This window comes from Zea mays, chromosome 2 (assembly GCF_902167145.1).
Source record: "Zea mays cultivar B73 chromosome 2, Zm-B73-REFERENCE-NAM-5.0, whole genome shotgun sequence".
Classification (NCBI taxonomy): domain Eukaryota; kingdom Viridiplantae; phylum Streptophyta; class Magnoliopsida; order Poales; family Poaceae; genus Zea; species Zea mays.
Window position 1 is genome coordinate 33,463,170 of NC_050097.1, and position 16,127 is coordinate 33,479,296.

A 16,127-nucleotide genomic window follows, 5' to 3' on the forward strand; every position below is an offset into this window, starting at 1 on the left:
GGAGTTCCTGACCTTCGGCGATGGAGATGCATCGCTGGAGGATGCCCGAGGGGCTGCGGTGGTAGAGCTCCTCCTCATCGCCCAGCAAGAGGAACGACTTGGCGCGTCGCGCTACCCGCCGAGCCTCGGCTTGGTCGAGGGGTAGCTCTCCTCGGCGGAGATATTGCAGGTACGGGGCCTGCCAATCTCGATCAGGCGTGGCCCCGCTCTGCCCTTCCTCGACGTCCAGTGCCTCGCCCTCGGGGGCCGAGGTTACCTCGGGCTGAGCCGAGGGTGCCTCGGGCTGTGCCGAGGGTGCCTCGGGCTGTGCCGAGGGTGCCTCGGGCTCGGGAGCGTCGTCGATCTTGACGGAGGGTTGATGCAGATCCCGGGAGAAGACGTCCGGGGGAACCGTCGTTCGCCCCGAGGCTATTTTAGCCAGCTCGTCCGCAGTCTCGTTGTAGCGCCGAGCGATGTGGTTGAGGTCGAGCCCGAAGAACTTGTCTTCCAAGCGTCGAACCTCATCGCAGTAGGCCTCCATCTTCGGGTCGCGGCAGTGGGAGCTCTTCATGACTTGGTCGATGATGAGCTGTGAGTCACCGCGGGCATCGAGGCGTCTGACCCCTAGCTCGATGGTGATCCGCAACCCGTTGACCAGAGCCTCGTACTCGGCCACATTGTTGGACGCCGGGAAATGGAGGCGGAGCACGTAGCGTAGGTGCTTCCCGAGGGGCGAGATGAAGAGCAGGCCCGCGCCGGCTCCCGTCTTCATCAGCGACCCGTCGAAAAACATGGTCCAGAGCTCCGGTTGGATCGGAGCCGTCGGCAGCTGGGTGTCGACCCATTCGGCCACGAAGTCCGCCAACACCTGGGACTTGATGGCCTTCCGAGGGGCGAACGAGATTGTTTCGCCCATGATTTCCACTGCCCACTTTGCGATCCTGCCCGAAGCCTCTCGGCACTGGATGATCTCCCCCAGGGGGAAGGATGACACCACAGTTACCGGATGAGACTCGAAGTAGTGTCGTAACTTCCGCCTTGTCAGGATCACAGCATACAGCAGCTTCTGAACTTGCGGGTAGCGGATCTTGGTCTCGGACAGTACTTCGCTGACGAAGTAGACTGGCCTCTGAACGGGCAATGCATGCCCTTATTCTTGCCTCTCGACTACAATCGCGGCGCTAACCACCTGAGTGGTAGCGGCGGCGTAGACCAAGAGGGCTTCTCCATCAGCTGGGGGCACCAAGACAGGCGCCTTTGTAAGGAGCGCCTTCAGGTTCCCGAGAGCTTCCTCGGCCTCAGGGGTCCAAGCGAAACACTCGTCCTTCCTTAAGAGGCGGTACAGAGGCAGACCTCTTTCGCCGAGGCGTGAGATGAAGCGGCTCAGGGCCGCAAGATATCCCATGACCCTCTGTACGCCTTTTAAGTCCTTGATGGGTCCCATGCTGGTGATGGCTGCGATCTTCTCCGGGTTGGCTTCGATGCCTCGCTCGGAGATGATGAACCCCAGGAGCATGCCTCGGGGCACCCCGAAGACACACTTCTCGGGATTGAGCTTGACTCCTTTCGCCTTGAGACATCGGAATGTCACTTCAAGGTCGGAGAGGAGGTCGGAAGCCTTCCTTGTCTTGACTACGATGTCATCGACGTAGGCCTCGACTGTGCGACCGATGTGTTCGCCGAACACATGGTTCATGCACCGCTGGTACGTCGCGCCCGCATTCCTCAAACCGAACGGCATGGTGACATAGCAGTACATGCCGAAGGGCGTGATGAAAGAAGTCGCGAGCTGGTCGGACTCTCTCATCCGGATTTGGTGATACCCTGAGTAGGCATCAAGGAAGGACAGGGTTTCGCACCCAGCAGTGGAGTCCACGATTTGATCGATGCGAGGTAGAGGGTAGGGAACCTTCGGACATGCTTTGTTGAGACCAGTGTAGTCTACACACATCCGCCATTTCCCCCCTTCCTCACAAGCACAGGGTTGGCAAGCCATTCGGGATGGAATACCTCTTTGATGAATCCTGCTGCCATTAGCTTGTGGATATCCTCGCCTATCGCTCTGCGCTTCTCCTCGTCGAATCGGCGCAGAGGCTGCCTGACGGGTCGGGCTCCGGCCCGAATATCCAGCGAGTGCTCGGCGACATCCCTCGGTATGCCGGGCATGTCCGAGGGACTCCACGCAAAGACATCGGCGTTTGCGCGGAGAAAGTCGACGAGCACTGCTTCCTATTTGGGGTCGAGCCCGGAACCAATCCGGATTTGCTTGGAGGTGTCGCCACAGGGGTCGAGAGGGATGGCCTTAACCGTCTCCGCTGGCTCGAAGTTGCCGGCATGACGCTTCACATCTGGCACCTCTTTGGAGAGGTTCTCCAGGTCTGCGATGAGGGCCTCGGACTCGGCGAGGGCCTCGGCGTACTCCACGCACTCCACGTCGCATTCGAACGCGTGTTTGTACGTGGGGCCGACGGTGATGACCCCGTTGGGGCCCGGCATCTTGAGCTTCAGGTAGGTGTAGTTGGGGACGGCCATGAACTTCGCGTAGCATGGCCTTCCCAGTACCGCGTGGTAGGTTCCTCGGAACCCGACCACCTCGAACGTCAAGGCCTCCCTTCGGAAGTTGGAGGGCGTTCCGAAGCAGACGGGGAGGTCGAGTCATCCGAGGGGCTGGACGCGCTTCCCAGGGATGATCCCGTGGAAGGGCGCAGCGCCTGCTCGGACGGAGGACAGATCGACGCGCAGGAGCTTGAGGGTCTCGGCGTAGATGATGTTGAGGCAGCTGCCCCCATCCATCAGGACCTTGGTGAGCCTGACGTCGCCGATGACGGGGTCGACGACGAGCGGGTATTTCCCCGGGCTCGGCACATGGTCGGGGTGGTTAGCCTGGTCAAAGGTGATGGGCTTGTCGGACCAGTCTAGGTAGACTGGCGCCGCCACCTTCACCGAGCAGACCTCCCGGCGCTCTTGCTTGCGATGCCGAGCCGAGGCATTCGCCGCATGCCCACCGTAGATCATGAAGCAGTTGCGGACCTCGGGGTACTCTCCTGCTTGGTGATCTTCTTTCTTGTCGTCGTCGTGGGCCCTGCCACCCTCCGCGGGTGGCCCGACCCTGTGGAAGTGGCGCCGAAGCATGACGCACTCCTCAAGAGTGTGCTTGACGGGCCCCTGATGGTAGGGGCACGGCTCCTTGAGCATCTTGTCGAAGAGGTTTGCACCTCCGGGGGGCTTCCGAGGGTTCTTGTACTCGACGGCGGCGACAAGGTCCGCGTCAGCGGCGTCGCGTTTCGATTGCGACTTCTTCTTGCCCTTCTTCTTGGCGCCGCGCGGAGTAGACGCCTCGGGAGCCTCTTCCGATGGGCGGCCCTGGGGCTGCTTGTCCTTTCGGAAGATAGCCTCAACCGCCTCCTGGCCAGAGGCGAACTTGGTGGCGATGTCCATCAGCTCGCTCGCCCTGGTGGGGGTCTTGCGACCCAACTTACTCACCAGGTCGCGGTAGGTGGTGCCGGCAAGGAACGCACCGATGACATCCGAGTCGGTGATGTTGGGCAGCTCGGTGCGCTGCTTCGAGAATCGCCGGATGTAGTCCCGGAGCGACTCTCCCGGCTGTTGCCGGCAGCTCCGAAGGTCCCAGGAATTCCCGGGGCGCACGTATGTGCCCTGGAAATTGCCGGCGAAGGCTTGGACCAAGTCGTCCCAGTTGGAGATCTGCCCCGGAGGCAGGTGCTCCAACCAGGCGCGAGCAGTGTCGGAGAGAAACAGGGGGAGGTTACGGATGATGAGGCTGTCGTCGTCCGTTCCACCCAGTTGGCAGGCCAGGCGGTAGTCCGCGAGCCACAGTTCCGGTCTCGTTTCCCCCGAGTACTTCGTGATAGTAGTCGGGGGTTGGAACCGGGTCGGGAACGGCGCCCGTCGGATGGCCCGACTGAAGGCCTGCGGACCGGGTGGTTCGGGCGAGGGACTCCGATCCTCCCCGCTGTCGTAGCGCCCCCCACGCCTGGGGTGGTAACCTCGGCGCACCCTTTCGTCGAGGTGGGCCCGACGGTCGCGTCGATGGTGCTCGTTGCCGAGGTGGCCCGGGACCGCAGGCGCGGTGTTGCGCGTGCGCCCGGTGTAGACCGAGGCTTCCCGCATGAATCGGGAAGTCGCGGCATGAGGTTCCGAGGGGTATCCCTGCCTTCGGGAGGCAGTGCTCTCGGCCCGTCGGGCCGCAACGCCTTCCAGGAGATTCTTGAGCTCTCCCTGGATTCGCCGACCCTCGGTAGTTGATGGCTCCGGCATCGCGCGGAGGAGCATCGCTGCGGCTGCCAGGTTCTGACCAACCCCGTTGGATGCGGGCGGCGGCCTGACCCTGACATCGTTGGCGACGCGGTGCTGGAGACCTTGGGGCAGGTGACGTATTTCTCCGGTCGGGGGTTGGCCCGCCCATACCTGCCTGACGTCCCGTCGGATCGGCTCAAGCGCTCCTGTTCCCTCGTCGAGCCTGGCCTGCGCCCCGCGGACTTGCTCGAGCTGTGGGTCGTGACCCCCCGCCGGAACGGGGACCACAGCTAGCTCCCGCGGGATGTCGGCGCGAGGCACCGGCCTAGGAAGATCACCGTCCACCGGCATGCCGAGATGGTTGCCTTCGGAGGGATCCCCTAGCTCGATGTGGAAACATTCGCGGCTTGGGCCGCAGCCCTCGTCGTCAAGGCTGCGGCTACCGTCGGAACAGTCGGAGAGGCAGTAGTCACATGCGGTCATGAAGTCCCGCATGGCACTGGGGTTGCCAAGTCTAGAGAAATCCCAACAGATGCTGGGATCGTCATCTTCCTCGGACCCAGAGGGCCCGTAGGTCGAGACGTCCGTCAACCGGTCCCAAGGCGACCGCATATGAAACCCTAGTGGGGTTGCACTCGCCTCAATGAGAGCGCCCGCCAAAGCAAGGTTGCTAGGCGGGTTGAGGCCGAGTCGAAATGACGTAAGATGGGAATTAGTCAGTACCTTTTGGTCGACGCGGAGCGACGTAGTCACATCGGGGACTGGTTGCGCCGTCATCTCAGGTACAAGGGTGATGTCCTGCAAGCTCTCCGCGAGCGCGCTGGCGTCGTCTTCTCGCTCGGGATCGGCGTGTCGCGGGGGGACGGCGCTTGCCTTCGTCTCGAACGCGAGGTCGACGCCCGGCGTGCCTTCTGTCGGGGCGTCGGGGGCGTCGATTCGCTCGACGGCCGACGAGGCGCGGCCTCCCGCTTGGCCTTGGTTGCCCCGCCTCCTCCTCCGTTGGCGGGGGAGAGGACAGAGCGAGCTCGAATGTTGTTCTTCCACCACGCAGGGAAGATGTCGTCGATTCCGCCGCCGGCGGGCGGGTTGTCGGCCGCCATTGTCGTTGTCACACGGCGGTGGAAGGAGTATCATGTCGTAGCTGTCGTCGAAGGACATGAACTCAAGACTCCCGAAACGGAGCACCGTCCCGGGCCGGAGAGGTTGCTGGAGACTGCCCATCTGGAGCTTGACGGGAAGCTGTTCGTCAGCACGCAGCAGGCCCCTACCTGGCGCGCCAACTGTCGGCGTTTCGAGACCGGGGGGTCCCTAAGCCGACGAGTGAGTGTGCTGCGTGCCCCAGCCCAGATGGGTCGAGCACGTGGGCGAGCGCGAAGGGGGGAGAGGCGAGGTGGCCGGAGACGGGCGTGAGAGAGGTGGAGATCCCGCGGCCTTCGTGTTCGTCCCGCGCCCAGGTCGGGTGCGCTTGCAGTAGGGGGGTTACAAGCGTCCACGCGGGTGAGGGAAGCGAGCGGCCCCAAGAGAGCGCCTGTCCCGTCCTCGGTCCCGCACGGCCAACCTTCTCTAAGAAGGCCCTGGTCCTTCCTTTTATAGTCGTAAGGAGAGGGTCCAGGTGTACAATGGGGGGTGTAGCAGAGTGCTACATGTCTAGCGGAGGGAGAGCTAGCGCCCTAAGTACATGCCAATGTGGCAGCCGGAGAGATCTTGGCACCCTGCTGGCGTGATGTCGTGGCAGTCGGAGGAGCAATGGAGCCTGGCGGAGGGACAGCTGTCGGAGCGGTCGAGTCCTTGCTGACGTCCACCTGCTTCCGTAAGAGAGCTGAGAGCCGCCGTCGTCACAGAGCTTGTGGGGCGCCATCATTGCCTATCTGGCGGAGCTAGCCAGATGGGACACCGGTCTTGTTCTCCATGACCCGAGTCGGCTCGGGGTAGGATGATGATGGCGCTCCCTGTTGACGTGGCGGGCCTGTGCCCTAGGTCGGGCGACGTGGGGGCTCCTCCGAAGCCGAGGTCGAGTCTGTCTTCCGTGGCCGAGGCCAAGCCCGAGCCCCTAGGTCGGGCGAGGCGGAAGTCGTTCGGTAGAGGCCAGGGCGGAGTCCGAGCCCTGGGGTCGGGCGAGGCGGAGTTCGTCGTCTTCCGGGGCCGAGCCCGAGTCCGAGCCCTGGGGTCGGGCGGAGCGGAGTTCGCCGTCTTCCGGGTCTTAGCCCGAGTCCGAGCCCTGGGGTCGGGCGGAGCGGAGTTCACCGTCTTCTGGGTCTTAGCCCGAGTCCGAGCCCTGGGGTCGGGCGGAGCGGAGTTCGCCGTCTTCCGGGTCTTAGCCCGAGTCCGAGCCCTGGGGTCGGGCGGAGCGGAGTTCGCCATCTTCCGGGTCTTAGCCCGAGTCCGAGCCCTGGGGTCGGGCGGAGCGGAGTTCGCCGTCTTCCGGGTCTTAGCCCGAGTCCGAGCCCTGGGGTCGGGCGGAGCGGAGTTCGCCGTCTTCCGGGTCTTAGCCTGTAACACCCGGATTTTAGGGGTCCAAAACCCGGGCGCTAACATAAACACCAGGTATGCTGGGACCAAGTCTCACACATATGATGTAAAGTGGCACAGGATCGAATGTCACATCTTTATATATAACAGGAGTTCTATACAAAATAAATAATTACATTATAAGGAGACAACGGTCCAGCAACCCAAAGTTGACTGGGAGACGACGACCTAGACCACTCACGAACTCAACGCAGCATCCTTCAAGCGCCTCATCCTGCGGTACCTGTTCTTGACCTGTGGGGGGGGGGTGTGAGACAGCAAGAGTGAGCTCACATACGTTCATCGCTCAACAAGTTGTGGGGAATAATGTGCATGAACTCGCCAAAGGTGGGAGCTCACGTGAAGTGTAAGGCTTACCAAAGAGGATGGCTGAAGCTGAGCATTGCTTTTAAAGTTGGTCAAAATTTTATTAGCCATAACTAAGTATAAGTAAATACCAACCCAATTAAATAGTAGAACAGAAGTAACATCATCACCTGCGATGCAATGCATATGACAAATTGAATTTAAGTTCCATAGATTAATCATGTGAGTGTCCGAGCCGCTCATGACCGTGAGCACGGCTAGTATACCAGTTTTACACTCTGCAGAGGTTGCGCATCTTTACCCACAAGTCATGTTACCCATCTGCCAAGGGATCGCGACTTCCCATACACCTCTACCGAGGAGGCGAGGCAGGGTAACACTACGAGGCCTTTACAAAGTTCCACTAGCTTCAGAAAACCCGCTACAGTTTATAGGAAGCTCCAATGCAGGAATCCCTTGCAGGACCGCCATCACAGCAAAATCCTCCCGAGGGCCTCCCTAGGAATCCCTTGCAGGACCGCCATCACAGCAAAATCCTCCCGAGGGCCTTCCCAGGAATCCCTTGCAGGACCGCCATCACAGCAAAATCCTCCCGAGGGCCTCCCTACACTGACCACTCCCCTACTGCCCTTGCCCCTTTCGGGTAAGGTAGTCTTCCACTAGCTTTCCTAATTAATCGGCCAAGGGCGTCCCATTAAACCCTTGTGGTAGCACTGTTTTCCCGGGTGGTTCTCCATGTTCCAATTAACATAATGATCTTATCATGAACAGTGATAATAAACAGATAATAAAAGTGTGATCATGAATAATGTATCTTCATACCCAAAACCACATAAAGCACTAGCAAGTACTACCCAAAAAGTTCAGTGATAAACAAGGTATAAAGATAGACAAACTAGGGTAACCTATTGGGTCCCATCAAATTAACCTATGCAGATCATTATGATTAATTAGAACATGAGTGGGTAAAAAGAAGTGATCAAGGGCACAACTTGCCTGGGTCTTGAGATTCCAGGTACCAACTTGCTCTTCAGATGACACGTGTCCTCGTGCTAGTCGTACAATACAAACAAACATGGTGTAGATAAAATTAACATCACACCAAACATAAGAATACACTGCGTAAAAATAATCTACGCGAAGCTACGAGACTAACGCAACTTGAACGGATCAAATCGGAGTTAAAACGGAGGAGATACGAATTTCCTAAGGTTTTATGTGTTTGATATAAAATTATTTGGGAGATCAATTTTATTATTGTTTTCATGTCAAAAAAGAGACATTAGATGATAAACAATAATATTACAAAATTATAGGAACTGGAATGAGTCAAAAAGGAGTTAAAATGTATTTTCTAGGAATTAAAGAAGTTTCTGGGATTAATTTTGCACTATTAATCATTTTCTAAATGAATTTCCATAGTTTATTCCCTGACTGGACTGCGCACCAAAAACTAGAAAGTGCAGGGGCTAAACCATAGTTTTCCCCAAGACTCGGGTGTATCCCGCGGGGGACGGCGGGTTGGTTTCATGAAAACAGAGGGTTTCTTTTATAAAATGTAAACGGTGAAGGGGCATCGGGCCACGACAGCCACCCGATCGAAATCTGGCAGTCCAGATTAGATTGCCCATTAAGTGAACCGGTGCGCGACACAGACCGTTGGATCCCCAAGCAGCGACCCAGATTTAATTACCCGAGATTCCATCGCGACCCTCGGATCCTGATCGAACGGCCATCATCCTACACCCGAGCTGGGCCGCTATGATCCAGTCTGGCCGTCCATCTGCGAACCAACGGATCAGATACCCCAAGCCCAAAACCGGTAAGAGTTATGCGATCTGGAACGTCCCTTCATGATCCGATGGTTTAGGTTGCATCACGCGCAGAGATACGATTCCTCCTAATCCGGCCCACCCATTACAAGATCAACGGCCAGGAGCTTCTCTCCCTTACCACTCACACGGCCGGCGAACCCCAGGTAGCGGCGGCATTCTGCCCACAGAACACGGCGGCGCCATGACTGACCCTGGCCCAAATCCGCCTAGGTGCCCCAGACTTCAATTCGCCCCTAGAAACGGTATGGCAATCACAAGGGAAAAGTCCTCACCGGCGGAAACGACGTGCAGAGGCCCGCCCACGGAGGATTTGTGGTCCGCAGCGGAGCTTCATCACCGGCAAGAAATCGCCCCAGATACGACGCCATGACCCCCGAATTGGTGGACGCCGCGACATCCACACGCTCTGGTGAGGCATCGGGCGGATCTCCGAGCGGTGGAGAGGATGAGCAGCGCGCGGCGAAGGGGGCAACGCCGAGCTCCATAGATGGCGAAGGCCTGGCACGCGCGGCCATGGAGCTCGCGGGGGCACCCTGTACTTGGGTTTGTGGGAGCTCAAAGGGAAGGTTGGAGGCTCGCCCATGGGGGGGAGCTCCACCCGGCTGCCAGGAAGAGGAGCAGGGGCACTGGGTGCCGAGCGCCATGGATGGGCAGAAGGAGAGGAGGTCGTGCGTCCAGGATATATGGCCAGGGATTCCAGCGCGCGCGGCGAAGAAGTCGCGTTCCGTTGAGGGAGAAGACCGAGCGCGGTTCGTGGAATTGCTCCCCAAGTCCCAGCGACGAAGTAGCGACGTCTGTTACGGAGCTCGAGCGGAAGAAGGAACTGGCGTCCCGGGCCCACGTGGTAGAGACACAGGGCGCCCACAGTGTTGTGCTATTGGGCTGGCACGGCAATGGGCCAGCGCGAGGAAAAGGGAGCGTAGATGGGCCAGCGCGGGGAGAATACAGCCCAAGGTGCCAAGTAGAGGCTTCTTTTATTTATTTCTGTTTTTCATTTCCAATTGAATTCTATTTTGAATTTGAGTTTGAATTTTCTATCTCAAACAAAATACACAATTGGAATCCAGCATGATGCAATATTCATTATATATATATATGTTTTTATTCATTCATTTCTTATTCTACGTAAGCAATTGCTTTTGAATATGTAGCACACATGTAATTATTTTAAGAAAAATAGTTATATTGTATGATCTCTTAAAAAAATGTTCTCACATTAACACTTATAGTCTTTAATAAAGTCTAATGTATATAAACGTATTTTTTTTGATAGAACTTTTATAAGGAGATTTGACTTCACATGTTATGGGAATTCTTAAAGAAGAGAAAAAAAAATTATTCTAGTTCAAGATCTTTGATTTTTTTTTACTATATTCTCAAAATGAGATTTAGGGTGTTACAAATCCTACCCCCCTTAAAAATAATCTCGTCCTCGAGATTTGTAGAAAAGGGATGCAACCAGTTTGGTTTAGGAATCAAAAGTTTTGTTTCAAGTTTTTTTTTTATACTCGCTAGTAGATGATTTGGAAAATATAGATATATATATATATATATATGTGTGTGTGTGTATAGCCATCTATTATGTCAGATGAGGTACGATTATGGCAAGTATAGGTTGTGGCAAGGAAGAGTATAATAAGGAAAGACTTCATCCTGAACTGTGGATCTTGATTCCGCTGGCGATTCAACTTGATCTTTGAAGTCTTGGGTTGATGCTTATCCTTCTTTGTCGTGGTTGGTATTCTTTGGCCTTTCTTGTTGGAGTTGCCATCCGAGTTAAGGACATATGGTGACTATATATGTGAGTAGGATGGATTATGTGGTGTAGGTAGGTTAGAATCCCTTGCTAGGTTAAAATTGAGGGGTTATGCAACTATCGGATGGTTAAGGTAGTTGCATAAGGCCAAGTCGGTCTGTCGTTCTTAATTTTAGTGCAGGGTGAACTAAGTTAAGACATGTTCTATTAGAGTAGAGTCTAATCTATTTCATCAGTATTATCTAACATGTTTGATAAGCCACTTTAGATTAGATCGGATCTAGGTTAGATTGGTGTGACTAGCTTGAACTAGATAAGATCTAATTAATTTGGATTGGATCATGATTGTTACTCCGAGGTGAGATAAGCAAAGTGGTTAGGATAAGATAAGATAAGATAGTTTCTTTTAGGATGAGATAAATCTATTAAGGTAAGAAAATATCTTTTAAGATAAGAAGGATATTATGAAGCTAGATATATTTTAATGGAGGATATTCTTAGTTTATCTAGTGATATTATGATTTCTTATGTCTTTATGTATATGCAGATGGAATTGTGGACATTACTCCACAACTCATCACATTCAATCAAAGAACCAAATCAAACAGTTATCATAAGAACAAACATTCAAACGTATAGATATCTACAAAAATAATTTTGTTTTTGTTCCTAAGAGTAGGTCTCATATTCCTAAAGTCACTTTAGGCACAGGATTTCAAAGTGTGAAATCCACATTTGTCTTTAGAAAGAAAAGGTAAGATTAATCAGAGTAAAGCGGAAATAGATGAGAAAAGATTAAGATAAGTTTAGAAAAGAATCAGAGTAGCAAAGGTAAGTAGATAATGGTTGTCCAGTTCTATCTAGGTTTCGTCCTACAGTCAACATTCCTCTGATACCACTTCTGTAACACCCGGATTTTAGGGGTCCAAAACCCGGGCGCTAACATAAACACCAGGTATGCTGGGACCAAGTCTCACACATATGATGTAAAGTGGCACAGGATCGAATGTCACATCTTTATATATAACAGGAGTTCTATACAAAATAAATAATTACATTATAAGGAGACAACGGTCCAGCAACCCAAAGTTGACTGGGAGACGACGACCTAGACCACTCACGAACTCAACGCAGCATCCTTCAAGCGCCTCATCCTGCGGTACCTGTTCTTGACCTGTGGGGGGGGGGGGGTGTGAGACAGCAAGAGTGAGCTCACATACGTTCATCGCTCAACAAGTTGTGGGGAATAATGTGCATGAACTCGCCAAAGGTGGGAGCTCACGTGAAGTGTAAGGCTTACCAAAGAGGATGGCTGAAGCTGAGCATTGCTTTTAAAGTTGGTCAAAATTTTATTAGCCATAACTAAGTATAAGTAAATACCAACCCAATTAAATAGTAGAACAGAAGTAACATCATCACCTGCGATGCAATGCATATGACAAATTGAATTTAAGTTCCATAGATTAATCATGTGAGTGTCCGAGCCGCTCATGACCGTGAGCACGGCTAGTATACCAGTTTTACACTCTGCAGAGGTTGCGCATCTTTACCCACAAGTCATGTTACCCATCTGCCAAGGGATCGCGACTTCCCATACACCTCTACCGAGGAGGCGAGGCAGGGTAACACTACGAGGCCTTTACAAAGTTCCACTAGCTTCAGAAAACCCGCTACAGTTTATAGGAAGCTCCAATGCAGGAATCCCTTGCAGGACCGCCATCACAGCAAAATCCTCCCGAGGGCCTCCCTAGGAATCCCTTGCAGGACCGCCATCACAGCAAAATCCTCCCGAGGGCCTTCCCAGGAATCCCTTGCAGGACCGCCATCACAGCAAAATCCTCCCGAGGGCCTCCCTACACTGACCACTCCCCTACTGCCCTTGCCCCTTTCGGGTAAGGTAGTCTTCCACTAGCTTTCCTAATTAATCGGCCAAGGGCGTCCCATTAAACCCTTGTGGTAGCACTGTTTTCCCGGGTGGTTCTCCATGTTCCAATTAACATAATGATCTTATCATGAACAGTGATAATAAACAGATAATAAAAGTGTGATCATGAATAATGTATCTTCATACCCAAAACCACATAAAGCACTAGCAAGTACTACCCAAAAAGTTCAGTGATAAACAAGGTATAAAGATAGACAAACTAGGGTAACCTATTGGGTCCCATCAAATTAACCTATGCAGATCATTATGATTAATTAGAACATGAGTGGGTAAAAAGAAGTGATCAAGGGCACAACTTGCCTGGGTCTTGAGATTCCAGGTACCAACTTGCTCTTCAGATGACACGTGTCCTCGTGCTAGTCGTACAATACAAACAAACATGGTGTAGATAAAATTAACATCACACCAAACATAAGAATACACTGCGTAAAAATAATCTACGCGAAGCTACGAGACTAACGCAACTTGAACGGATCAAATCGGAGTTAAAACGGAGGAGATACGAATTTCCTAAGGTTTTATGTGTTTGATATAAAATTATTTGGGAGATCAATTTTATTATTGTTTTCATGTCAAAAAAGAGACATTAGATGATAAACAATAATATTACAAAATTATAGGAACTGGAATGAGTCAAAAAGGAGTTAAAATGTATTTTCTAGGAATTAAAGAAGTTTCTGGGATTAATTTTGCACTATTAATCATTTTCTAAATGAATTTCCATAGTTTATTCCCTGACTGGACTGCGCACCAAAAACTAGAAAGTGCAGGGGCTAAACCATAGTTTTCCCCAAGACTCGGGTGTATCCCGCGGGGGACGGCGGGTTGGTTTCATGAAAACAGAGGGTTTCTTTTATAAAATGTAAACGGTGAAGGGGCATCGGGCCACGACAGCCACCCGATCGAAATCTGGCAGTCCAGATTAGATTGCCCATTAAGTGAACCGGTGCGCGACACAGACCGTTGGATCCCCAAGCAGCGACCCAGATTTAATTACCCGAGATTCCATCGCGACCCTCGGATCCTGATCGAACGGCCATCATCCTACACCCGAGCTGGGCCGCTATGATCCAGTCTGGCCGTCCATCTGCGAACCAACGGATCAGATACCCCAAGCCCAAAACCGGTAAGAGTTATGCGATCTGGAACGTCCCTTCATGATCCGATGGTTTAGGTTGCATCACGCGCAGAGATACGATTCCTCCTAATCCGGCCCACCCATTACAAGATCAACGGCCAGGAGCTTCTCTCCCTTACCACTCACACGGCCGGCGAACCCCAGGTAGCGGCGGCATTCTGCCCACAGAACACGGCGGCGCCATGACTGACCCTGGCCCAAATCCGCCTAGGTGCCCCAGACTTCAATTCGCCCCTAGAAACGGTATGGCAATCACAAGGGAAAAGTCCTCACCGGCGGAAACGACGTGCAGAGGCCCGCCCACGGAGGATTTGTGGTCCGCAGCGGAGCTTCATCACCGGCAAGAAATCGCCCCAGATACGACGCCATGACCCCCGAATTGGTGGACGCCGCGACATCCACACGCTCTGGTGAGGCATCGGGCGGATCTCCGAGCGGTGGAGAGGATGAGCAGCGCGCGGCGAAGGGGGCAACGCCGAGCTCCATAGATGGCGAAGGCCTGGCACGCGCGGCCATGGAGCTCGCGGGGGCACCCTGTACTTGGGTTTGTGGGAGCTCAAAGGGAAGGTTGGAGGCTCGCCCATGGGGGGGAGCTCCACCCGGCTGCCAGGAAGAGGAGCAGGGGCACTGGGTGCCGAGCGCCATGGATGGGCAGAAGGAGAGGAGGTCGTGCGTCCAGGATATATGGCCAGGGATTCCAGCGCGCGCGGCGAAGAAGTCGCGTTCCGTTGAGGGAGAAGACCGAGCGCGGTTCGTGGAATTGCTCCCCAAGTCCCAGCGACGAAGTAGCGACGTCTGTTACGGAGCTCGAGCGGAAGAAGGAACTGGCGTCCCGGGCCCACGTGGTAGAGACACAGGGCGCCCACAGTGTTGTGCTATTGGGCTGGCACGGCAATGGGCCAGCGCGAGGAAAAGGGAGCGTAGATGGGCCAGCGCGGGGAGAATACAGCCCAAGGTGCCAAGTAGAGGCTTCTTTTATTTATTTCTGTTTTTCATTTCCAATTGAATTCTATTTTGAATTTGAGTTTGAATTTTCTATCTCAAACAAAATACACAATTGGAATCCAGCATGATGCAATATTCATTATATATATATATGTTTTTATTCATTCATTTCTTATTCTACGTAAGCAATTGCTTTTGAATATGTAGCACACATGTAATTATTTTAAGAAAAATAGTTATATTGTATGATCTCTTAAAAAAATGTTCTCACATTAACACTTATAGTCTTTAATAAAGTCTAATGTATATAAACGTATTTTTTTTTGATAGAACTTTTATAAGGAGATTTGACTTCACATGTTATGGGAATTCTTAAAGAAGAGAAAAAAAAATTATTCTAGTTCAAGATCTTTGATTTTTTTTTACTATATTCTCAAAATGAGATTTAGGGTGTTACATAGCCCGAGTCCGAGCCCTGGGGTCGGGCGGAGCGGAGTTTCCTATGGCGCCTTTGGCAAGGCCTGACTGCCTGTCAGACTCACTCTGTCGAGTGGCACTGCAGTCGGAGCGGCGCGGGCGGCGCTGTCCTTCTGTCAGACCGGTCAGTGGTGCGGCGGAGTGACGGCGGTCACTTCGGCTCTGCCGGGGGGCGCGCGTCAGGATAGAGGTGTCAGGCCACCTTTGCGTTAAATGCTCCTGCAACTCGGTCAGTCGGTGCGGCGATTTAGTCAGGGTTGCTTCTTAGCGAAGCCAAGGCCTTGGGCGAGCCGGAGATGTGTCCGCCGTAAAAGGGGGGCCTCGGGCGAGACGGAAGTCCCTCGAGGTCGGCTGCCCTTGTCCGAGGCTAGGCTCGGGTGAAGCGTGATCGAGTCACTCGTATGGACTGATCCCTGACTTAATCGCACCCATCAGGCCTCTGCAGCTTTATGCTGATGGGGGTTACCAGCTGAGAATTAGGCGTCTTGAGGGTACCCCTAATTATGGTCCCCGACAGAGGCTTTCCTCGTCTTGACTACGATGTCATCGACGTAGGCCTCGACCGTTCGACCAATGTGTTCGCCGAACACGTGGTTCATGCACCTTTGGTATGTCGCACCCGCATTCCTCAAACCGAACGGCATGGTAACATAGCAGTACATGCCGAAAGGTGTGATGAAAGAAGTCGCGAGCTGGTCGGACTCTTTCATCCTGATGTGGTGATACCCTGAGTAGGCATCGAGGAAAGACAGGGTTTCGCACCCAGCAGTGGAATCCACGATTTGATCGATGCGAGGCAGAGGGTAGGGAACTTTTGGACATGCTTTGTTTAGACTAGTGTAGTCTACACACATCCGCCATTTCCCTCCTTTCTTTCTCACAAGCACAGGGTTGGCAAGCCATTCGGGATGGAATACCTCTTTGATGAACCCTGCCGCCATTAGCTTGTGAATCTCCTCG

The 16,127-nt window shown here is 53.6% G+C and overlaps 1 protein-coding gene across 2 annotated transcripts; it reads right to left on the minus strand.

Moving 5' to 3' along the window:
• Window positions 1-6,811: 6,811 nt before the first annotated feature.
• On the minus strand, window positions 6,812-14,947 carry LOC100272298 (uncharacterized). 2 transcript variants are annotated; one of them, XM_035964607.1, is made up of 3 exons: window positions 14,019-14,947; window positions 9,179-12,963; window positions 6,821-8,123 (listed from the first exon to the last, which is right to left on the minus strand). In XM_035964607.1, exons 2-3 carry the CDS (start codon window positions 9,548-9,550, stop codon window positions 8,022-8,024), a joined length of 474 nt encoding a protein of 157 aa, XP_035820500.1. In that variant the 5' UTR covers window positions 9,551-12,963; window positions 14,019-14,947; the 3' UTR covers window positions 6,821-8,021. The 2 variants fall into 2 exon arrangements, with proteins under 2 accessions (NP_001140256.1, XP_035820500.1); NM_001146784.1 differs by lacking the exon at window positions 9,179-12,963 and having other exon boundaries at window positions 6,812-8,123; window positions 14,019-14,503.
• Window positions 14,948-16,127: the final 1,180 nt, after the last annotated feature.

What these genes read in the sequence shown, in the direction of transcription:
- LOC100272298 (NM_001146784.1), bottom strand. Translation starts at nt 14,390, where the DNA reads ATGGCGCTCGGCACCCAGTGCCCCTGCTCCTCTTCCTGGCAGCCGGGT. An exon ending in TCTGCACGTCGTTTCCGCCG is followed by an intron (nt 8,124 to 14,018) that starts GTGAGGACTTTT and finishes TTGTACGACTAG; the next exon opens with CACGAGGACACGTGTCATCT.